We start from the raw sequence: 20,910 nt of genomic DNA, 5'->3' as shown, positions 1-20,910 counted from the left end.
TCAACGACGTCTGCAAGCTTTTGCTTTGCATGTTGATGCTGGCATGTTTGACGTTCAGTGTTTTGAGCCTGCAGCAGCTGAAACAGCGATTCGCTGCTTCATCCATGACGGCACTAATCTCTGGATCCAAGTTGCAGTCGCAGTCGCAGCTGGAGAGGGAGTCGGCTTCTGAATTTCAAGAAATTACTTTCGAAGCAGCGAAGGGCGAGTTTCCAACTGAGGCCTGGGATTCAATCATGGAAGTTCATCATCTTATCAACCAGTCTTCATCGGCATCGGTTCGTTACGGGAAACACAGTAGCAATCCCATCTTGCCTGTGATACGAAAGCGAGAGACCCATGTGCCAGATATGTCTTGTGCTGAAGGTATCTTCGGTGGTGCCTGGTGTGCTCGACTTGTCAATCCCGCGTTCCCTGGGATCCGGCCCGATCGACGTGAATATATTGTCTTGTGCGGAGCCGTTGGTTCTAATAGATTTTGCGAAGCTGACCAAGTCTGTGTCACTATAGACGCTGCCGATGGCCATCCGCGTCATCAAACAACAGTAGTGTGCGAGGACATTCCAGAGATCGATGATGTTGGCAGTGACGAAGATGTGACAGTTTACACCGGGAGAACTCATACCAAGGCGAGCGCTCGTCAGATCGCAGGCACAAGTACGACGAAGGCGTCTATCAAATCCAACAAAGGACAAAATGGTCGACACAGGGCGGTAGCTATTACCGCTTTCATTTTGAGTAAGGTTTTCCGTCTCTCGTGTCTCTCATACTGATACATCAGCCGCTAACAAGCCTTTCGAAGCAAGCCAGCCTCGATGGCTTGTGCAGCCCAAACTTCAGTCAATCACATGCGCGCTCGAGAAAACAGGAGAGAAGCTTTGCGAGACGGATGTGAGCAGCTCATCTAAGAATCCTTACACCTGCGAGTCCACCAACATTCACATTATTGAGGAAACCGCACAAATTGACTGCTCGTTCAAGCTCGCCGCTACCCAAGTTGCTCTCTTCGTCTACGTTGTGGTCTGGCGCGACTCGATTGCAAAGAGCATCGTTGGCTAAGAATCATGCATCCTTTGCGATTTGATCAAGTGCTCCATTTGCAAAAACACTGCTTCGCGCTACTCCTCATCGCTCTCCAGACTTCTGTGAGCGCCTAAGCCATACCTTTCCTAATCTTTTACACTCTGAACAGCTTAGAATTGTCCCAAGGATATTGTAGCGCATTTGTGTGTTACCATTCACTGAGTGCACTTTCTATAGCATTACTACCAGTTCTTTCCTAGCGCGAGCACTGCACACGCACGCTCAAGATTCTGTAGCTGAGAGTCTTCCCACCAGGACCTACACGGCTGACGGTTCTGGCCACAACGGCCAAATACGTATGGTTCCAGGAGAAGTCTCGCAAACTCGAATCTAGTGGCAAATGAACACATGCTAACGGCCAACTGAAGGGGCTATTTCTGTAATGGAGGGCGAACAGGACAGGACGAATGCTTGTGCTGAAGACAGGACTTGGACGAGATGTAGGTGACAAGAATAGAAATTGTAAACTAAGGAACAAGACAGCGGAAGGCTGCCTACTTATGTCTACCAGGTACCAGCATGAGAGCGGATTGCGATGATTGCGATGGAGCCCACGGGAGCCGATTCTCAGCAACAGTGAAAGAAGAGGGGAAGTGAGATTGCATGGGCCCAGTGGATATGTCCGAGCTGCAAGATAAGGACGAGGCAGAACAAGGGACGACGTGGTGGACGTCGTCGACGAGTAAGAGAGCGAGTAACAACAACGTGATCGTTAACAGAGACGAGGACGCTAGGCACGGGACGATAGGCAACGTGCTGAGGTGATAAGCGTCGTAGAAGGGCAGAAGGTAGAAGAGCCGCGATGAGTTGCTAGAGCATGGGGTGCGGGAAGGTCGGATGCGAGGTTTAAAGCAGCGTGTTGGTTACAATTTCGTTGGAAAGACTATTGAAGACTGTTAGATAAGAATTTTATAAATGAGCTTCGAGATTCTGCGGGATTCGAAGTTGGGTCCAGGAGGTGTCTCCTGACGAGCACTGACTCCTAATGAGGCCTTGGGTTCGGGGTTTCAAGAGCTGCAGCGGTGTCCTCTAGGGACTAGTCACATTTGGCTCAACGGGAATGCGATCAAAGACAACTCCTGACTTCTAATTCCTGTTGAGCAAGGCGTGAGACGTTACCCCTCTCGGAATGAGCCGACGCAGACACACTATATAACAGGCCATCTGCTCTCTCTGATCTAGTAACTCATTTGGTGTTTCACTCCAGTGCTTGTTCGTTCACTCAGATAAATAACAGATTAACAGTCCCGTAACAGTTCCCGTTAACAGTCCCGTTGTTTATCTGAGTGAACGAACAAGCACTGGAGTGAAACACCAAATGAGTTACTAGATCAGAGAGAGCAGATGGCCTGTTATATAGTGTGTCTGCGTCGGCTCATTCCGAGAGGGGTAACGTCTCACGCCTTGCTCAACAATTCCTGCCAAAGTCAAGAAGTGATATGTTAGATGTCTTAGAAACCGTTATTATACTTCTTTAGGAGAGATCTAGAGCAAATCATCCCTCTGCGCTCACATATACTCTTTAACACTCAATTGTCCTGTACACTGATCTCATTTGGTAATTCTCACTCAAGCCCCGGTCACAGACCACGTCACGAGATGTAAGCCAACACAAGTACACACTCCACTTTGTTGGAAATCATCAGGTCCGAGAAGTCGTAGTAGCTCTTGAAGACCAATGAGCCAATTGTAGTGCAAAACTGCAGTATCCTTTTGCTTCCAGGAGCCTCGGTCATGGCATGTCTCCGTACAGCAAGTTCTGCTTTTAATCGTTCAATAAATCCATCACCCTACAAGAGCTTTTTCTCTGGGGAGCGAGTGCGCGTGAATTTGCAGGGACATGCGGGAATTTGTGGGACTGGGCGAGCACAGAATTATGGGGCCAAGCCCATGACCGGGCCTGAGCGTGAAGATGTGATAACGATTGCAAACGATGACTAGGCACAGCAAGGAGTCAGAGTAGTGTTTCTTCGAGATCAAAATTGGACTGAAACGCTGTCTCGTGCAGCAAAGCTTGACTGGGTGATGTATCGCTTGGGAACTCCATGACATCAGACTGCTAGACCACGGCGCGAAGCTTGACGATAAAAAGAATGATCGCACCGCTGCGATGTAGACTTACCACTTGTGTTGCCGACCGAAAAGTCGTCAGTATGTCAAGCAAATGCAGACAGACCTCGCAAGCCCAGCGCAAACCTTAGTCCTGTCGCCGCTGACAGCATATGCGATCCGACCGCAACCAGTGTCGACATGCATCGACCCGATTAGAACCGCGATGCTCGCAAGGGTTATCAGCTCTTCATATCCTTGGTGCTGAATACTCGTGCACTAGCCTCGCACCGGGACGTTGTGCGCCGCTCGCGTGTTGCTCGCTTCGATGTGTGTTCTTGCAGTAACCACATCTCTCTCATCACTAAAGCGCCTGTCGAAGCAAGCCAGCATCGATGGCTTGTGCAGCCCAAACTTCAGTCAATCACATGCGCAGTCGAAAAGAAAGGAGAGAAGCTTTGTGAGACGGATATAAGCAGCACATCCATGAATCCTTACACCTGTGAGTTCACCAAGTTTCACAATATTGAAGAAACCTCACCAACTCACTGCTCGTTTGAGCTTGCAGCTACACAAATCACTCTCTCTGTCTACGTTGTCATCTGGCGCGACTCGATTGTAAAGGGCATCGTTTTCTAAAATTCATGCGCCCTTTGCGATCTGCAGCTGATCAAGTGCTGTAGTCATAAAATCACTGCTTCAGACTTGCCGTCGCTCTGCCAACTTTTCCGAGCGCCTGAGATATACACCTCCCAGCCATTTTCGAAACTTTGAGCAGCATAGGACTATCCCAAGAATGGTGTAACGTACCGACATGTTGCCATACACTATTTCCTACATTACCCTCACCATCTCATTCGCTATACGAACACACTCTTGCAAACGCACATTCCTGCAGCCGAGAGTCATCCGACACAGCTTCCCATTCTAGCCAAATTAGCCAAATACGAACAAGACCAAGGGGTAAGAACTAATTTTGCCTCCCAAGCGACAAACAAGCAGGCTATTGGCCAATAAGATTGGGCTCTTTGATGAAGGACAAGTGAAACTTGACGATGGAGATACATTGAAGACCAATCCTGTTGCGGGCAAAATGTGATGGGCCAATTCGCGCTGTAGACCCCGTCGGAAGAGAAGCAAGCAAAAGATGCCACGTCAAACCAATGCCGTGTCCTGTTCGATACCCAGACATCACAACGAAATGAAGGCCATTCGAGTTGGAAGCCAGTTGCCCATGTTCATCGGCTACAAGGTCATCTGTAAGCTTTTGTTTTGCATGCTGGTATGCATTGCCTTTGGCACTCTGTATTTGGAACTCGGGCAGCGTTATGCAACTTCGTCCACGGTAGAAACACCATTTGCAACAAGTTCACAGTTGTACTCCCATCAAGTGCCTCCCTCCACCTTTCAGGAACTGTCGATCAAAGAAGCGATGGAGCTTCTACCGCCTGATGCATTGAATGCCGTTGTTCAAGCTTTTGGACCAGCCAACGACTCTTCGTTCTTTCCGATGCGAGCATTCAACCACAGCAACGATGTTCATTTGCCTGTTCTGCAAAAGCGAAATCTGAGAATTCCTGATTTCCAGTGTTGGGAACATGATCCGCCATTGCAAGTCAGTCGTGCGTGGTGCGTTCCCGTCCGGCCGCGAGATTACATTTTAGAGTGCGTTGGGGATGGGGTGGGGATACGCCGTGACTCATGCTTCCAAGGCGAAGTATGCATCGAGAACCACGACCCGGACATGGAGAATAATCAGGGGATCGCATGTCTGTCGAATTCTGGCGAAGTGGAAGACGCGAGAGATGATGAAGATATCACCGCAAAACACTCCACTACGCATTACATGAAGCACCAGCAACGTGTCGAGGGATCAAGTACGCAAAGTGTGAGTATAAGGACAAAAGGCAGGAAATCATCAGCTCCGAGCCGAACGCGACATGCAGTCTTGACTGCTTTCCTTACGAGTAAGTGATCATGCATGTGATCAACCCGTCACTTTGTTTCGTACAGCTAACGAAGCAGCCTATCACAAACCTGTCGAAGTCTCCCAGCAGCAGTGGCTTGTGTTGCCTGGAGTGCAGCCGATCACATGCAAACTCGAGGAGACTGGCGAAAAGCTTTGCGAAACAGATTTGAGCAGCACATCCAAGGATAAGTTTCATTGTACGTCCACCAAGTTGCACGACATCGAGCCAAATTCGTTGATTGGCTGCACTTTTGAACTTGCAGCCACTCAGATTGCCATCTTTGTTTCCGTCCTTGTTTGGCGTGACCCAGTTTCGAAGACATTGGTAGGATGATGATAGCAACTCTGGCCAAGTCTGGCGCCTTATCAGGGTTGCCACGAGAGTCCAAGAAGCCCAACAGCTAGTAGCTTTAGTAGCTGAGCAAGTAAGCCATGCAATTGACGAGCTGTCCACCTGTGCATAAGTATGGGCCTTGGCCGATGTGAATTTGCGACGTTGCCATATCCTTGTGCGCAGATTACGGCAACCTCTATAAGGCTTCACTGGTGCCTGACCAGACTACGCTGGTATTGTGGAAGACTGCTCAGTGCTTTGGAACCACATTGCTCTCTGACATCCCGGCCGCGGACAGAACAGCTTTCCTCTCGCTGATAATTCTGGCATAAACAAGCTTGAGTGATCTTACTTGATCGGCGAGATGCAGCCTAGCACTGGCCTTTGAATCCGTGAACGCTAAGGATGTCCTTAATCATTTTCTCCGAGTCCTGCCTAGGGAGAATTTCTCTCATTGTGTATCTCTGACCAAAGATGCTCAAGACAGACCTGATCCATAAGGAAGCAACACTTTGCCAATAGCTCTTGCGAGACCACCTTGACTCCTCTATCGATACCCAACACCAGAGATGGCATCGTGATGGCTCCATGCAGCCAGTAGAGAGGGCCAAACTACACTCCTCGCTGATGGCGACTACTATTTTGGCTTGGAAGGCGGTAGTTGACCGTATGTATCGACGACATCCGGCCCTACGGAAAATTTACCGGAGTGTACCAGAGCCAACCGGCGGATTACCGTGAGAAACTTTTCAAGCACAGCGGATTACCGGAGCCAACCGACTTCCAAACTTGCACACCGGAGGAAAACCAGCGGATATGAAGAGGCGGATCACTGAGCCACGCTAAAAGGCAGACAACACACAAGTCAATCACTGTTATCAAGTGATCAGAGGCCAACATCCGCTCATAATCAAATCTAGAAGCTATTTATACTGGATTCGATAGCCCTCAGCTACCCATAAAGAATGCTTCTGCTCTCGTAAGCGCCGTTCTCGCTTAAGCAGCTTGCCTGCTGCTCTTTTCTTGTCGAGCCCTGTTCTCTCAAATTGGCCAGTTCATTCAAGAGGACGCCAAACTGGCACAATGACCTGCAATATGTGTCCTTGCTTGTTGAGAGACTTTGCGCCGCATGACGATATGGTCTTCAACACCTTGATAAGACCTTGATGATCGCAAAATGCCTGCCGTCATGTTCAAAGAGACAGAGCAATTCTCTATAGCTCAATATTGCATTGTCGTGAACCTCAGACGCTTCATACGTCTGCCCACTGAATGCGGCCTTCGTTCGTGAACGGAGGCCACTCGCAGCACACTTCACAACGAAGATCTTTGTGGTGCCTTGACGACTAGCCACTTCGCATCTTAGTCACGATCACAGATTGGCGTTTGTAGGCTCAAAATTGGAAGAGTGTAGCGCTAGCGAATCTTGAGAATCGTCGACTTTGGCGTTTTGCTTCATTCTTGTCTTATCACTTCAGGACGAGATGGGATGACCAGCACACGCATCTGCCCTGCACCGTCTTGCTGCTTGTAGACAACACCTCACTGTCCTTGAGCTTACACATCCGAGCCTGTGGCATCTGAAGGTGCTCGATCACTTTTCTGAGTCTTCTCAAGACAGGTTATTCACTACTAGCGTGAGCAGCGCACGCTGCAAGCTCAATACCTCTGACTGACCTAGATAGGAAGAGGAGTTTTTCACAGACAGTCTGGACGACTACAACAGGCTCGCAGGATCTCTTGCGCGTATCGATATACCATCAAGATCCAAGCGCACGTCGCATGGCGTCTCTAGAACCGATAGTCCCTCTACAAAGACACTACGACTCGCCATGGGACTCTGGCCACGAACGCCATTGCGCGACGCTACCTGGAACAACATCACGGCACATGCACGGTACCTGATAGACACTCACCAGATCGTAGTCGATGCGCAAGGTAGGACGGTCACTTGGCGCCACCGCAACGTCGGGAAGCTTCAGACAGTCATCCACAAGTTGGAAAAGGCCTTCCCTGTCCTGGAACGAGCTCATGGACATTGGATTGCCTTGACCATCTGTCAGCACCACGCGAAGGTGGTCAATGAAGCGGTGAGAGTGTCCCTGTACCTTGCAAGCTCTTGACTGACGCACCCACAGACGCGCAAAGCGAAAGTCTACAGAGAGAAGACTACTGCTGCTGCTCCCCAAGACGATGACCTCAGCAACGCGCACGACGTTGTCCATGGAGCGTCATCTGCTCGCGTCGATGACGAGAACACTCGCTGCGAGACACCCGCTTCCGTCCTCTCTGAAGACGATGATATTGACGAGGCTGCATCGAGAGTTGTGGGTTTCTCCTTTTGCCTGATGTACCTCACTAACATATTCAGTTGCAGCCAACTTCGTCTCAGCACAATGTGAGCCTATCATGGGGAGAAAACATTGGCTAACAAGATGTAGCGTCAAGCAAACAAGAATGTGCATGTTTCCAAGGCAAGTCCGTCCCATCTTTGATGTTATAAGACTGACCAGTGGCCAGAAGTCAAGCAAAGATCGATCCACCTCCTCGTCTCGCAAGGTATACACTTCTGCTATTCCTACCATGACATACTAACGATGCATTTCTAGTCCGGAAGAACATCAAAGCTATCACGCAGAGCACAGGACGCTGAGCAAGGCAGCGCTACTATGACCAAGGCCAAGACTGCAGCATCACAAGCAAAAAAGGCGCGCAAGTCTGCCAAGAAGGCCAAGAAAGCGGCAGCACGTCTGTAGTGTGTCGTAGATGGTCTAGTTGCTACACCTACTGTCGCTAGAGCATCTATTGAGCTCACCCGTTGGCAGGTGGTATCCTCTGGTAATCCTCCGGTTGACTCTGGTAAAGGCGTGCTTATTTCCGCCGGTAGTCTGCCGGTAGTCTGCCGGTAGTCTGCTGGTATTACTGCGCCTGCGAAGTTAGGGATTTTCCGCCGGTATTCCGCCGGTATTCTTCTGGTAATTTCCGCCGGTAATCTGCCGGTCCGAATTTTCCGTAGGGCATCTGAGGCATTCGAGTATCGACCAGCCTGCAACCGCCCTACGGAAAATTTGGACCGGCAGATTACCGGCGGAAATTACCAGAGTAATACCGGCGGAATACCGGCGGAAAATTCCTAACTCTGCAGGCGCAGTAATACCAGCAGACTACCGGCGGAAATAAGCACGCCTTTACCAGAGCCAACCGGAGGATTACCAGAGGATACCACCTGCCAACGGGGAGCTCAATAGATGCTGTAGCGACAGTAGGTGTAGCAACTAGACCATCTACGACACACTACAGACGTGCTGCCGCTTTCTTGGCCTTCTTGGCAGACTTGTGCGCCGTTTTTGCTTGTGATGCTGCAGTCTTGGCCTTGGTCATAGTAGCGCTGCCTTGCTCAGCGTCCTGTGCTCTGCGTGATAGCTTTGATGTTCTTCCGGACTAGAAATGCATCGTTAGTATGTCATGGTAGGAATAGCAGAAGTGTATACCTTGCGAGACGAGGAGGTGGATCGATCTTTGCTTGACTTCTGGCCACTGGTCAGTCTTATAACATCAAAGATGGGACGGACTTGCCTTGGAAACATGCACATTCTTGTTTGCTTGACGCTACATCTTGTTAGCCAATGTTTTCTCCCCATGATAGGCTCACATTGTGCTGAGACGAAGTTGGCTGCAACTGAATATGTTAGTGAGGTACATCAGGCAAAAGGAGAAACCCACAACTCTCGATGCAGCCTCGTCAATATCATCGTCTTCAGAGAGGACGGAAGCGGGTGTCTCGCAGCGAGTGTTCTCGTCATCGACGCGAGCAGATGACGCTCCATGGACAACGTCGTGCGCGTTGCTGAGGTCATCGTCTTGGGGAGCAGCAGCAGTAGTCTTCTCTCTGTAGACTTTCGCTTTGCGCGTCTGTGGGTGCGTCAGTCAAGAGCTTGCAAGGTACAGGGACACTCTCACCGCTTCATTGACCACCTTCGCGTGGTGCTGACAGATGGTCAAGGCAATCCAATGTCCATGAGCTCGTTCCAGGACAGGGAAGGCCTTTTCCAACTTGTGGATGACTGTCTGAAGCTTCCCGACGTTGCGGTGGCGCCAAGTGACCGTCCTACCTTGCGCATCGACTACGATCTGGTGGGTGTTCATCAGGTACCGTGTGTGTGCCGTGATCTGGTTCCAGGTAGCGTCGCGCAATGGCGTTCGTGGCCAGAGTCCCATGGCGAGTCGTAGTGTCTTTGTAGAAGGACTATCAGTTCTGGAGACGCCATGCGACATGCGCTTGGATCTTAATGGTATATCGATTCGCTCAATTGATCCTGCGAGCCTGTTGTAGTCGTCCAGACTGTCTGTGGGAGACTCCTCTTCCTATCTAGGTCAGTCGAAGGTATCGAGCTTGTGGCGTGCACTGCTCACGCGAGTAGAGGAGGACATGTCTTGATAGAGTGATGGAGCAGTCTGAGATCCTACAGGCTCGAGCGTGTGTCAGCTCAAGGACAGTGAGGTGTTGTCTACAAGCAGCAAGACGGTGCAGAGCAGATGCGTGTGCTGGTTATCCCATCTCGTCCTGAAGTGACAAGACAAGAGTGAAGCAAAACGCCAAAGTCGACGATTCTCAAGATTCGCTAGCGCTACACTCTTCCAGTTCTCAGCCTACAAACGCCAAGGTGTGAGCGTGGCCAAGGTGTCAAGTGGCCAGTCGACAGAGCACCACAAAGATCTTCGTTGTGAAGTGTGCTGCGAATGACCTCCATTCACGAAGCGAGGTCGCGTTCAGTGAGCCGACGCATGAAGCCCCTGAGGTTGACGACAATGACATAGTGAGCTATGGGGAAGTTCTCTATCTGTTTGAACACGATAGCAGGCATTTTGCGATCATCAAGGTCTTGAAGACCAAGTTGTCCTGCGGCGCAAAGTCTCTCAGCAAGCAAGGACATATATTGCAGGTCATTGTACCAGTTTGCCGTCTTCTTGGACCAATTGGCCTATTTGGGAGAACAGAGCTTGACAAGAAAAGAGCGGGCAAGCTGCTTAAGCGAAAACGACGCTTACGAGAGCAGAAGCACTCTTTATGGATAGCTAAGGGCTATCGAATCCAGTATAAATAGCTTTCTAGATTTGATTATGAGCGGATGTTGGCCTCTGATCACTTGATAACAGTGATTGACTTGTGTGTTGTCTGCCTTTTAGCGTGGCTCAGTGATCCGCCTCTTCATATCCGCTGGTTTTCCTCCGGTGTGCAAGTTTGGAAGTCGGTTGGCTCCGGTAATCCGCCGTGCTCGGAAAATTTCTCACGGTAATCCGCCAGTTGGCTCTGGTACACTCCGGTAAATTTTCCGTAGGGCAGACAGACATCCACACTCTCAAGCATGTCTCTGATCGCAGCTCAATATAACAGAGCTCGTCTGCCACCCTAGTTGAGGCTAGAGATCGAGTCTAGTGTTCTAAAGCTTCGTGGAGCACTTCTTTTGCGTATAGACGCTTGGAGCCTGAGTCAGTCGCGCTCTTAAGCTTCAAAGACAACACAGTCGTCGTATGCCAAGAAGTCTTCCTGAGCTCTGAATACAAACACAATCGTCTGCTTCTCAAGCTCGAGCGCTCAAGATCAGCAAGAGTGTCAAGTGAGCCAACCAGACATGAGTGCACAGGCAGTCCCGACTGATGCAGCGCTAGCGTTGGTTGCATCGCTACAGACGCGCAAGCAAGGGTTGGCTGATCGACTGCATACAAGTCTGTTGTCTGTCCTTCGTACGATTGCAGCTGGACACGTCCCTTCAATCACGTTGACAAGGGCTTCCAAGGAAGAGACATACTTTGATCACGCCACCCAGTCTATCCGACTTCGTACGGAGCGCCAGCAACGCGTCCTTACATTTGGCAAAAAAGAGACATTCAATACGAGCTCTCAAGCAAGACGCGTCTGACAAGTCTAGCACAGGTGATCTGTCTACTGGTGAGCATCTACGAAGGACTCGTACGCGATGTCAAAAGTACAAAGCGTGACCTGTACTACAGGAACGTGGCGCTCTTCAAGTCACAAAGCGTTGTGGATCGTCTCCTGAGCCAGCTTGAATTGACGTATGAGTAACGACTGCTCACTTGGCTCTTGTCTCAGTCAGTTCGTAACATCAAGCACCAGTACACTAACAGCACTACTGGAGCATTTGCAGAGTTCTCTACCTCTAGCAAGAATGAACGGCAGCTTTGAGTACATTGGCAAAGTTGCATGCCTCTTGCGTCTCAGAGTTGCGACAAGTGAGATGAAGCAGGCCCGGCTCTCGTCCGCAAGCTCGTAACACTCGAACGGTGCACAGTGCCAGGCTTGTGCACGTCTATCGAGCAACAAGGACATGAAGAGCTGGGTGCCCTTGCCAGCATCACGGCTCAACCGGGATGATGCATGTCGACAATGGTTGCAACCACATGGCACATGCCGACAGCCGCTACAGCACTGAGTTGGTGCTTGACTTGCGTGGTCTGTCTGCCTCTTCTTCGCATACTGACTGCTCGTCGGTCGGTACTGCAAGTCGTGAGTCTACAATCCAGCGACATGACGCCAAGAAACTGCAAGTCGCTATACGTGATGACGCCCATCAACCTATGCAACGGTAATCTACTGACAATAGGAATCGAGGTACAATAAGCGCCTGTCAGAGGCTGAGCAGCAAGAGACGGACGGCGAGAGTGACATGCAGCCCCAGCAAGCACGATGCAAAGCACAAAACACTGCGCCACGCCACAAGCAAGACGATGACACGCAGGCATAACAAGCATGTCGCGAGGCACAAAACACAGCGTCAACCGAGAAACAAGACGTCGACAGCGATTTGCTACTTTCACAACCAGGTCACACGAGTCACTTCTTCTGCTATCACTTTTATTGCAATATACAAACTGCTACAGGTCAAACACAACCGACCAACGTCGACAAAGGTTCAGTTGCTTCAGGCTGCTGTGAATGCCCTTGCCGGCGAGGTGAAACAAGCATGATCGCGTTGCAAGCGTGTAAGATTCTTCGCACAACAGTTGGAGGGAAGGCCCATTAAGTCTTCCTTGCTCTCGAGCTATTCCTGATTAATTCAGAGCCCCGTTTCGCCACCTGCAGCCCACTACGTGCTCGTCACCTGCAAAAGCCCCTTGCCACTCGATCACCCTACGGGAAATTTCCTCGGCTGGTTAGTCGATGATCAACGGAAGACTGACGTGGTGGCATACGCGGTGATGGACTCGTAGTAAACTGATGATCGACGAGTGACAACCGGCGATCGCTGGTGACGAATTTGCAGCGAGCTGCAGGTGGCGAGTCAGGGTTTTGCATGGATTAGGGATAGCTCTAGAACAAGGAAAGCTTATTACGTCTACCTTACAACTGTCGTGAAAGGTGCCTTGCACGCTTGCTACGGTCCCGCGCTGGTTCCACCTCGCTGGCGGTGAAGGCGCGGAGTTTCCTATTATTCGCTGCAGCCTGGAGAAGCTGAGCTTTCGCTGTCATCGGCCGGTCGCGTTTGCCCTGTAGTAGTCAGTATGAATCAAGACCAGCGAAGAATGAGTGTACCGTACGACGTGGTCGTGGAGCTTCTGCATCGCTGTCACCGTCTTTGTCATGGCGTGACGCGATGTTCCGTGTAGTCCGCGGTCCTTGACGTGCCTGTATGTCCTCGTCTTCCTCACGGCCTGGCGCAATGTGTCGTAAGGTGCGTGGTCCTTGACGTGTCTGCAAGTCATTCTCGTCGTCAGTCTCTTGATGCTCAGCCTCTGCCTGTGCCAAACGCTTGTTGTGCCTCGATTGCTGTTGTCAGTAGGGGACGATGCGTAGATTGTTGGACGTCGTCACGTACGGCGACTTGCAAGTTCTTGGCGCCATGCTGAAAGATGACCATGGAGATCCAATTCGCTTGTGCCCTAGCGGGTGACGAGGAGTCCCGTTGAAGATGACGGACTGACTTCCTCGGCTCGGCATGGTCGCGTTGTTTCCCGCTGACAGGATTGCCTCGCTGATCTATGCAGGGCAGCATTGATCTGACTTTGCTAGGCAGACATACTTGAGAGACAGAATCAAGGTAAATACTGCAGAGATACGCGTCTAGAGTGGAGCACTTGCGTGTCCAGCGACTATGAAGCGTCCTGTAGTCTATAGCTAACTGAGAGAGTTGAAGAGTAGCAAAAGTTTCAAATCTTAAAGTCAACTTCACAACAGTACATCGCACCAGCATTCGACCTTCTGGCTTCTTGAAGTCTTGAGAACAGGACGCTCTCGATGTATAGCAGAGAGCTACCGCATTCAAAACGATGGTCTCATATGCGGGGTATCTTGCTATTCGGATCGAGGACTTTTGCGGTTTGGTACACGTCGTAAAGATTGCTTCAAGTTCAATCATTGAGCATGAAATAGACAAATGCCATCGTATGCATATGTGTCTGCTTGGATGTGCTATCTATATATGTAGCTAGAGTGCAGGCAACAGTTATCACCAGCATCATCTTTTTGTCTTCCGTCGAGCGCCGGTTCTTGACCAGCGTCTAGAAGTGGTTTTCCGGCTTGCTCCAGTATTTACCAGCAATGCCGATTGATCACCTGCGTGTCATCAGCGAGTCAGTAGTGTGCACCTGTATTCATCAGCGATTTCCCGTAGGGTTATCGCCAGTGTGTCACGCATCAATTGAGTCTTGTTTGTCACTAACGACATAGCCAACCATTTGTAGCCCATGTATCTCACCGCCTCAGTATTTCGTATTTCATCGCGTTATCAGCCGCGAAAGGCTTTTCTTGAGACTGCCACCGATGTGTTGTCCATGCAGCAGTGAACATGTGATTCTCGGCGACTGTCACAGAAATTTGCATAAATAGCTGCAACATCCATGCGCAGCGACGCAGTTTTGTCGCGTATGTAGCCATTCGCAAAGGGCGAGGCTACATCGGGCTTCATGATGAAGGAATTAACACTGTCAGGCTGTCCTGCCGATCAAAGTAGAGGAGATATGCTTCGTCCCGTCACGTGCATCAAGGCATTGTGCAAACGATTTGGGACGCCGGAAATCTATCCGGTTTGCATCGCCCTTTGCAATTGACACACTAAACAAGCCAAAAGTCTGGCGTTGGCAGGTTCAAGTCTTGAAATCAACACAGCAGATGTTCTTTGCGCGAGGTGGCGCTCTTCTCCCGCAACGTAAACGCATCAATGACGTCTGCAAACTTATCATTTGCATGCTCATGCTAGGGTACTTGACGTGCATTGCTTGGAATCTGCAGCAGAGAGACCAGCGAATTTTTATTGGGTCCTTGACGGCGCAAATCTCTGGATTCAAGGTGCAGTCGCAGCTGAAAAAGGAGTCGGGTTCTGACTTTCAAAAAATCACTATCAAAGTAGCGATGGCCGAGTTTCCAACTGAGGCATGGGATTCAATCATGGACGTTTTTCAACGAATCAACCAGTCTCCAGTGTCGTCGATTCGTGACAGGACTCACAGTAGCAATGCAAACTTGTCAGTGTTACAGAAACGAGAGACTCGTGTGCCGGAAATACGTTGTCCTGAAGGCACTGAATTCTTCGGAGCTTGGTGTACTCCAGAGGACGATGAACAGCAAGTTCCACCAGATCCGACAGAATATCGTTTTCAGTGTGGTGATAATATCGAACAGGATGTTGAGCTGTGGTCAAATTGCAATGAAGATGAGGTTTGTATCAATTTACCGGCTCTCGACGGGCAGGAGCATACGGTATTGTGTAAGAAAGATGAGGGAGAGGTCATGCATGTCGGCAACGACAGATGTATGACACACTTCCCAAAGGACACCCATTTGATGAAGAAGACCCGTCAGATTGAAGGCACAAGTGAGAAGAGGGTTCCAATCCAATTCGACAGACGGGGAAGAGCAGGTCAGAGAAGGACAGTAGCTCTTATCGCTTTCTTTTTGAGTAAAGTGCTCCACCCATCGTCTTTCTCATACTAACACATCAGCCTATCACGAGCCCTTTGAACAAAGCCAGCATCGATGGCTTGTGCAGCCTAAAATTCAGCCAATTACATGCGCGCTCGAGAAGACAGGAGAGAAGCTTTGCGAGACGGATGTGAGCAGCTCCTCCAAGAATCCTTACACCTGCGAGTCCACCAAATTTCGCAACATTGAGGAAACCGCACCAATTTACTGCTCGTTTGAGCTTGCAGCTACACAAATTGCTCTTTTTGTCTACGTTGTTGTCAGGCGAGACTCGATTGCGAAGAACATGGTTGAATAGACTTCCTACATCCTCTGCTATCTGATCAAATGCTGTGTCCATAAAACTATTGCTTCACTCTTGTCATCGCTTTTCCAACATCTCTGAGCGCCTGAGATACACAGTTCCCGAACGTGTTATGCACGCTGACAGGATCGCGAGATGCTCTTCGCTTGCTGCTCAAGCGTGAAAGCTTCGTCGTTCCTAGCTGCAGACCGACAAGTTTATTGGTCAACCCTTAAAAATGGAGAATTGAGTAAACGCACGGGAATGGGTGGCAAAAGGCATTAACTGCACCACAGGGCTTACAGTGTCTCAATGAGCATGCCCTGGGCTTCATGGCGTAAGGAGAGGGAAGAGAACAGAATCTTGGGAATGAGCGGAAAATGGTGGTGAATCGGCCTCCGCTGTGAGCGTGAATGTTCTTAAAGATCAGGCAACGCGCGTGGGAACGTGTGATGGTGAGCCCTACATTTAGCAGCCCCTTTAAAACAAAGAACAGCGTGAACGCGCAGGATTGAGTGGGTTTAAGGCGATGGCTACACCACCGTATATCTGCGGGCAAGGGCAGAAATTCATAGCGTGAATGAGCGGGAGAAAGTCGGGAACGTGAAAATGAGTGGGGAATGGTGCCAAATTGGACACCTCTGTGTGCGTGACTGATCGTGAACGTCAGGCAATGCGCGTAAAAAGGTATGTCCGTATGAATTTGTTCAAGCACACCGAGACATACAGCGTCAACACTGCCGAAGCTCGCAAGCATGCGAGCGAGTACTGCTCGAAGCTGTTCACAATGAGGAGCCCCCTTAGGAACCATTTCGAACGATCAGATGGTGAAGAGAAGCTGGAGCTATCGCATAAAAGCACACGACCTGACTGCCAGCAATCATAGAGCAGCTGAAGCCTGCTACGCATTCACCTTGAAAGCTGTCATAAGCCGGATGAAGTGTACATCCACTGTGGGAAGAAACTCAAGGCGCATGAATAACGCCACATGATGATGCATGGTCCACGTGAATCGTACAAAAGAAAAGAATGAGAGTGGGTGCGCGTGAATTTGGTCAGACATAAATGAGGCTCGAGATTCTGTGAGATTCGAAGTTGTGTCCAGGAGATGTCTCCTGTTGAGCACTGACTCCTGGAAGCGGCCTTGGTTTCGGTGGGTAAAGAGCTGCAGCGTTGTCCTCTGGCGACTAGTCACTTTTTGCTCCACGGGGATGCGATGTGTTCTATGAGTTGACATCACTCTATTGCTCCTAGAGGAGACATAATCGCTGTAAGATATAGAGAGCTTCGAGATTTTGTGGGATTCAAAGTTGGGTCCAGGAGGTTTCTGCTGATCAGCACTGACTCCTGGAAGAGGTCTCGGATTCGGAATTTGAAGAGCTGCAGCAATGTCCTCTAGGGACTAATCACTTTTGGCTCAGCGGAAATGCGATGTGAACTCCGAAGGGGTCTGCAGCTGACAACCGCGAGCACTCCTTGACACAAAAACCAAGCAGAAAATTTGGCACACTGGCAAGTTCGCTTTTGCTCACATTTGAGACACAACATAGCAGATGATCTTCTCTCGAGGTGGCACTCCTCCCCCGCAGCGCAAACGCGTCAATGACATCTGCAAGCTTTTGCTTTGCATGCTCATGCTGGGATGTTTGACGTTCATTGCTTCATATCTGCAGCAGCGAGACCAGCGACTTGCTTCTTCGTCCTTGACGGCCCAAATCTCTGAATTCAAGGCGCAATCGCAGCTGGAGAAGCAGCCGAATTCTGCCTTACAAGAAATCACTATCGAAGCAGCGAAGACCGAATTCCCAACTGAGGCATGGGATTCAATCATGGACGTTTATCAACGAATCAACCAATCTTCATTGTCGTCGACTCGTGACGGGAACCACAGTAACAACTTCAGCTTGCCAGTGTTACGGAAACGACAGTTTCGTGTGCCGGACATGGAATGTCCTGAACCTGACGATGTCTTCGGTGGTGCTTGGTGCGCTGAATTTGACGAGGACGAACGACACATAGATCCAACACAGTATTTTATTCGATGTGGTGATGAGATCGAGGATGAGCTTGACCGATATTGCGAGGATACTGAACTCTGCATCAATGTAGAAGCTACGGCTGAGGATGGTCACCACACAGTAGTGTGCGTGCAAGACGATGGAGAGGTCACTGATGTCGGCAATGACAAAGATATGACGATTTACAAACAGAAGACCCACCTGATGATGGGGAAACATCAGATTGAAGGCACAAGCAAAAATGATACTTCTTTCCTCTTCAAAGAACATGGACAACAACGTCGATACAGGGCTGTAGCTCTTACCGCTTTCTTCTTGAGTAAGTTGCACCATCACTCGCGTTTCTCATACTAATACATCAGCCTATCACGAGCCTTTTGAACAAAGCCAGCATCGTTGGCTAGTGCAGCCCAAAATTCAGCCAGTCGCATGCGCGCTCGAGAGAACAGGCGAGAAGCTTTGCAAGACGGATATAAGCAGCACATCCAAGAATCCTTACATATGCGAGTCCACCAAGTTTCACAATGTTGAGGAAACCACACCAATTCACTGCTCGTTTGAGCTTGCAGCTACACAAATTGCTCTCTTCGTCTACGTTGTCGTCTGGCGCGACCCGATCGTAAAGAGCATCGTTTTGTAAGATTCATGCATCCTTTGCGATCTGCAGCTGATCAAGTGCCGTAGTCATAAAAATACTGTTTCGCTCTTGCCATTGCTTTGCCAACATCTTTGCGCGCCTGAAACATGCATTTCCTGACCGTGTTATGCATACTGACGAGACCGCGAGATGCTCTTTGCCTGTCGCTCAAGCGTGAGGGCGTCGTCATTCCTAGATACAGACCCACATGATAATTGCCAACCCTTTGAAAAAATGCAATCAAGTGAATGCGCGGAGATGAGTGGTACAGGCGATAAGTCAAGTGCACCACAGTGGTTTTGTGGGAAGGCGCGGGATAATCATAGCGTAAATAAGCGGGACAAAGCCGATGTGGAGATGAGCTGGCATTGGTCGTGAACAGCATAACCCTGTGAGCGTGACTGATCGTGAATATCAGGCAATGCGAGTGAAAAGGTGTTAGCGTGTAGGACTGGTAAGGAAGTCGCCGCAGTAGATTTCTCACTTTGATATCAGGCGATGAGGATCTACCATGGCTTGGCTCTTCACACGGTTAAGGAAGATCAGGAATAGTGTGCAGCAAGGCATTGATACTTGTAGTGCTTGTGATGTTATAGCGGCCGTCGTGCTAGTGCAGGATGTGAATGATGGTAGCAATGGACATCGAGCTGATTTTGAGTGAGAGACACAACAGACGACTCATTGGGGGGCGCAAGAGCAAGAGTAGATTCAGAGTCAGAGGTTGAGGTGGGCGTCAAAGGACGAGACTGAATTGAGGGGCAAGCCATCAAATCACAGTTGCCAGCGCAAGGAAATACCTCAGTGAGGAGGCAAAAGGCGCTTGCTTGACGTGCTGATGAGTATGCAGAGCATGTAAGTACAAGTAGAGAAAGCTTGCGCATGATGAGAGAAGGCATAACAAGAGCCAGGAGAGTGCATCAATGTAGGCAGACTGCTTGACGACACAAAGCGCTTCCAGCAGAGACGCACTTGATCAGTAGATGGCTGCAAGTGTCAGTGAGGCGATTGTGCCAATACGATGCTTGTAGCTATGTGCAGCCTGGTCAGGGCGGTGTTGACTGTGTGCGTTGAGGTTTGGGTTGGAATCCAGAATTCAAGCTCCAGCACATGCAGCAGCAGCTGGCAGCAGCACTAGTTATGTTGGACACTTTGCAGGATTCGCTGCTGATAATGATGGCACATCTGCGTACCTTTGCAAGGATGCATGCTTCTTGCTCCTCAGACTTGCAACGGGTGGGACGATGCAGGCCCGGCTCGCGTCTGCGAGTTCGCAACGCGCGATGGTGCTCAGTTCCACGCTTGTGCACTGCCATTGAGCATCAAGGACATGATGAGCTGATTCTTCTTGCCAGCATCACGAACTCAACCGGGTTCATGCATTCTGCCAACGGTCACAACCAAATGGCCCATGCCGTCAGCGGCTACAGAACCGAGTTTGCGCACGGATTGTGAGGTCTGTCTGTCTTTGCTTCGCATACTGACGACTTGTCGGTCGGCAACACAGGTCGTAAATCTATATCGCCGCGGTGCGATCATTCTGTTCCTCGTCAAGCTTCGCGCCGTGGTGCAGCAGTCTATTGTCACGGAGTTCTCAAGCGATACTTCAGACAAGCACTGGTGCTACAACAAGGTGCACAATTCAAGGAGTCGGGATTCAAGCAGCAGCAAGGGCAATTAGTGGGGACCGACGCTGATTGAGTCAAGCTTACCAGTGCTTGCCACACAGCAGATGTCTCATCAGTGCGTGTTTGGTCATTAGGCATTGTCTACGACATGCGATACAGATTCTTTCAGCTATTTACAAGCCTTGTTCTATGGTCGGCAACCACATTAACAAGTTGGGCTCCAGAATCAACAGTCACCGCCATCTCGAGTTTCATTCGCCCCGGGTCTAGACAGTGTGTCAAGGACCCTAGGGTAATCAAGACTCAAGAACGGAGAAGAAGACGATGCACTCTGACAGCGTTTATCTCTAGATGGAAGCTGTCACGCAGAAGATAGACGCCTTATAGCAGCGAGGCATCAGGGAAATGTGTGAGTTGGCCGCAAAACGTATGCTTGATCGGCTGCAAGTTAGTGTCGACCTCCAGCGAGGTTCGGACGGAATTATCGAGCGATCAAAGCGCACTTGATCGTACGCGTCCATCAACGAATCATGGAGCTTGGTTTTATGGAGACATTCGCTCCAACAGCATCGTTCATGACCGTGCGTATCCTCCTTGCCATTGCTGGTGAGAAGAATTTGAAGATTTGGCACATGGAAGATGTCGCCACATTTTGCGATGCTGAGATCGTCCGCGAAGCTGTCTACAGACGGGAGTCCAAATGGTGTCGTACTGGGAGCGACGTGGTCAGCAAGCTATGCAAGCCGCTTTTGGGGCTCCAACAATCTGGCCGACAGTGTTACATTGTGCTGATCAAGTTTCTGCTGGAGTTCGGCTTCGAGGGGGGCGAGAGTGAGCTTAATCTTCTTTTCCACAAACATGGTAGAATCGCGATTGCCATTTATGTTGTTGAAATGCTCATGATGGTCGAGGACGAGGCCGTCCCAGATGATTCTAACGCAGCTCTGTCGCAAAAGCTCAATTCTATTGATTTGA

At 50.0% G+C, this 20,910-nt stretch overlaps 13 protein-coding genes across 13 annotated transcripts; 8 read left to right on the top strand and 5 right to left on the bottom strand.

Annotated features, from left to right (window-relative positions):
- Positions 1-104: 104 nt before the first annotated feature.
- BCR37DRAFT_388605 (uncharacterized protein) lies at positions 105-1,059 on the top strand (the record flags this gene model as incomplete). Its single annotated transcript, XM_040870647.1, has 2 exons — positions 105-738; positions 782-1,059. The coding sequence occupies 2 exons, from the start codon at positions 105-107 to the stop codon at positions 1,057-1,059; spliced, it is 912 nt and encodes a 303-aa protein (XP_040723622.1).
- Positions 1,060-4,279: 3,220 nt separating this feature from the next.
- BCR37DRAFT_388604 (uncharacterized protein) lies at positions 4,280-5,435 on the top strand (the record flags this gene model as incomplete). The annotated part of the gene is made up of 3 exons (XM_040870646.1): positions 4,280-4,414; positions 4,457-5,099; positions 5,146-5,435. The coding sequence occupies 3 exons, from the start codon at positions 4,280-4,282 to the stop codon at positions 5,433-5,435; spliced, it is 1,068 nt and encodes a 355-aa protein (XP_040723621.1).
- Positions 5,436-6,330: 895 nt separating this feature from the next.
- Positions 6,331-7,034, bottom strand: BCR37DRAFT_381953 (uncharacterized protein). The gene is made up of 3 exons (XM_040869776.1): positions 6,997-7,034; positions 6,598-6,655; positions 6,331-6,577 (listed from the first exon to the last, which is right to left on the bottom strand). Exons 1-3 carry the CDS (start codon positions 6,998-7,000, stop codon positions 6,388-6,390), a joined length of 252 nt encoding a protein of 83 aa, XP_040723620.1. The 5' UTR covers positions 7,001-7,034; the 3' UTR covers positions 6,331-6,387.
- Positions 7,035-7,267: 233 nt separating this feature from the next.
- Positions 7,268-8,030, top strand: BCR37DRAFT_388603 (uncharacterized protein; the record flags this gene model as incomplete). Its single annotated transcript, XM_040870645.1, has 3 exons — positions 7,268-7,525; positions 7,574-7,766; positions 7,807-8,030. The coding sequence occupies 3 exons, from the start codon at positions 7,268-7,270 to the stop codon at positions 8,028-8,030; spliced, it is 675 nt and encodes a 224-aa protein (XP_040723619.1).
- Positions 8,031-8,729: 699 nt separating this feature from the next.
- Positions 8,730-9,484, bottom strand: BCR37DRAFT_381899 (uncharacterized protein; the record flags this gene model as incomplete). The annotated part of the gene is made up of 4 exons (XM_040869775.1): positions 9,396-9,484; positions 9,155-9,347; positions 8,927-9,082; positions 8,730-8,876 (listed from the first exon to the last, which is right to left on the bottom strand). The coding sequence occupies exons 1-4, from the start codon at positions 9,401-9,403 to the stop codon at positions 8,730-8,732; spliced, it is 504 nt and encodes a 167-aa protein (XP_040723618.1). The 5' UTR covers positions 9,404-9,484.
- Positions 9,485-9,598: 114 nt separating this feature from the next.
- Positions 9,599-9,873, top strand: BCR37DRAFT_381888 (uncharacterized protein; the record flags this gene model as incomplete). Its single annotated transcript, XM_040869774.1, has 1 exon — positions 9,599-9,873. A coding segment is annotated over one exon (165 nt), but the record flags the coding sequence as incomplete, so codon positions are not given.
- Positions 9,874-10,049: 176 nt separating this feature from the next.
- BCR37DRAFT_381870 (uncharacterized protein) lies at positions 10,050-10,573 on the bottom strand. The gene is made up of 2 exons (XM_040869773.1): positions 10,191-10,573; positions 10,050-10,169 (listed from the first exon to the last, which is right to left on the bottom strand). The coding sequence occupies exons 1-2, from the start codon at positions 10,367-10,369 to the stop codon at positions 10,064-10,066; spliced, it is 285 nt and encodes a 94-aa protein (XP_040723616.1). The 5' UTR covers positions 10,370-10,573; the 3' UTR covers positions 10,050-10,063.
- Positions 10,574-11,068: 495 nt separating this feature from the next.
- Positions 11,069-11,520, top strand: BCR37DRAFT_394331 (uncharacterized protein; the record flags this gene model as incomplete). Its single annotated transcript, XM_040871451.1, has 2 exons — positions 11,069-11,276; positions 11,321-11,520. The coding sequence occupies 2 exons, from the start codon at positions 11,069-11,071 to the stop codon at positions 11,518-11,520; spliced, it is 408 nt and encodes a 135-aa protein (XP_040723615.1).
- A 1,275-nt stretch (positions 11,521-12,795) lies between these two features.
- Positions 12,796-13,588, bottom strand: BCR37DRAFT_399994 (uncharacterized protein; the record flags this gene model as incomplete). Its single annotated transcript, XM_040871793.1, has 3 exons — positions 13,271-13,588; positions 12,988-13,221; positions 12,796-12,942 (listed from the first exon to the last, which is right to left on the bottom strand). Exons 1-3 carry the CDS (start codon positions 13,445-13,447, stop codon positions 12,796-12,798), a joined length of 558 nt encoding a protein of 185 aa, XP_040723614.1. The 5' UTR covers positions 13,448-13,588.
- A 486-nt stretch (positions 13,589-14,074) lies between these two features.
- BCR37DRAFT_405253 (uncharacterized protein) lies at positions 14,075-15,670 on the top strand (the record flags this gene model as incomplete). The annotated part of the gene is made up of 3 exons (XM_040872076.1): positions 14,075-14,477; positions 14,536-15,310; positions 15,393-15,670. Exons 1-3 carry the CDS (start codon positions 14,358-14,360, stop codon positions 15,668-15,670), a joined length of 1,173 nt encoding a protein of 390 aa, XP_040723613.1. The 5' UTR covers positions 14,075-14,357.
- Positions 15,671-17,208: 1,538 nt separating this feature from the next.
- BCR37DRAFT_405250 (uncharacterized protein) lies at positions 17,209-18,798 on the top strand (the record flags this gene model as incomplete). The annotated part of the gene is made up of 2 exons (XM_040872075.1): positions 17,209-17,992; positions 18,036-18,798. 2 exons carry the CDS (start codon positions 17,209-17,211, stop codon positions 18,311-18,313), a joined length of 1,062 nt encoding a protein of 353 aa, XP_040723612.1. The 3' UTR covers positions 18,314-18,798.
- BCR37DRAFT_99862 (uncharacterized protein) lies at positions 18,799-19,312 on the bottom strand. The gene has a single exon (XM_040872571.1). It carries the CDS (start codon positions 19,204-19,206, stop codon positions 18,901-18,903), a length of 306 nt encoding a protein of 101 aa, XP_040723611.1. The 5' UTR covers positions 19,207-19,312; the 3' UTR covers positions 18,799-18,900.
- Positions 19,313-19,410: 98 nt separating this feature from the next.
- BCR37DRAFT_381857 (uncharacterized protein) lies at positions 19,411-19,988 on the top strand (the record flags this gene model as incomplete). The annotated part of the gene is made up of 1 exon (XM_040869772.1): positions 19,411-19,988. Exon 1 carries the CDS (start codon positions 19,719-19,721, stop codon positions 19,986-19,988), a length of 270 nt encoding a protein of 89 aa, XP_040723610.1. The 5' UTR covers positions 19,411-19,718.
- Between the last annotated feature and the right edge of the window lie 922 nt (positions 19,989-20,910).

Source organism: Protomyces lactucae-debilis, assembly GCF_002105105.1.
Source record: "Protomyces lactucae-debilis strain 12-1054 chromosome Unknown BCR37scaffold_16, whole genome shotgun sequence".
NCBI classification, from domain to species: Eukaryota; Fungi; Ascomycota; class Taphrinomycetes; order Taphrinales; family Protomycetaceae; genus Protomyces; species Protomyces lactucae-debilis.
This window is presented reverse-complemented; position numbering and strand designations above follow the sequence as displayed.

What these genes read in the sequence shown, in the direction of transcription:
- BCR37DRAFT_99862 (XM_040872571.1), bottom strand. Translation starts at nt 19,206, where the DNA reads ATGCCTTCTCTCATCATGCGCAAGCTTTCTCTACTTGTACTTACATGC.
- BCR37DRAFT_381870 (XM_040869773.1), bottom strand. Translation starts at nt 10,369, where the DNA reads ATGTCCTTGCTTGCTGAGAGACTTTGCGCCGCAGGACAACTTGGTCTT.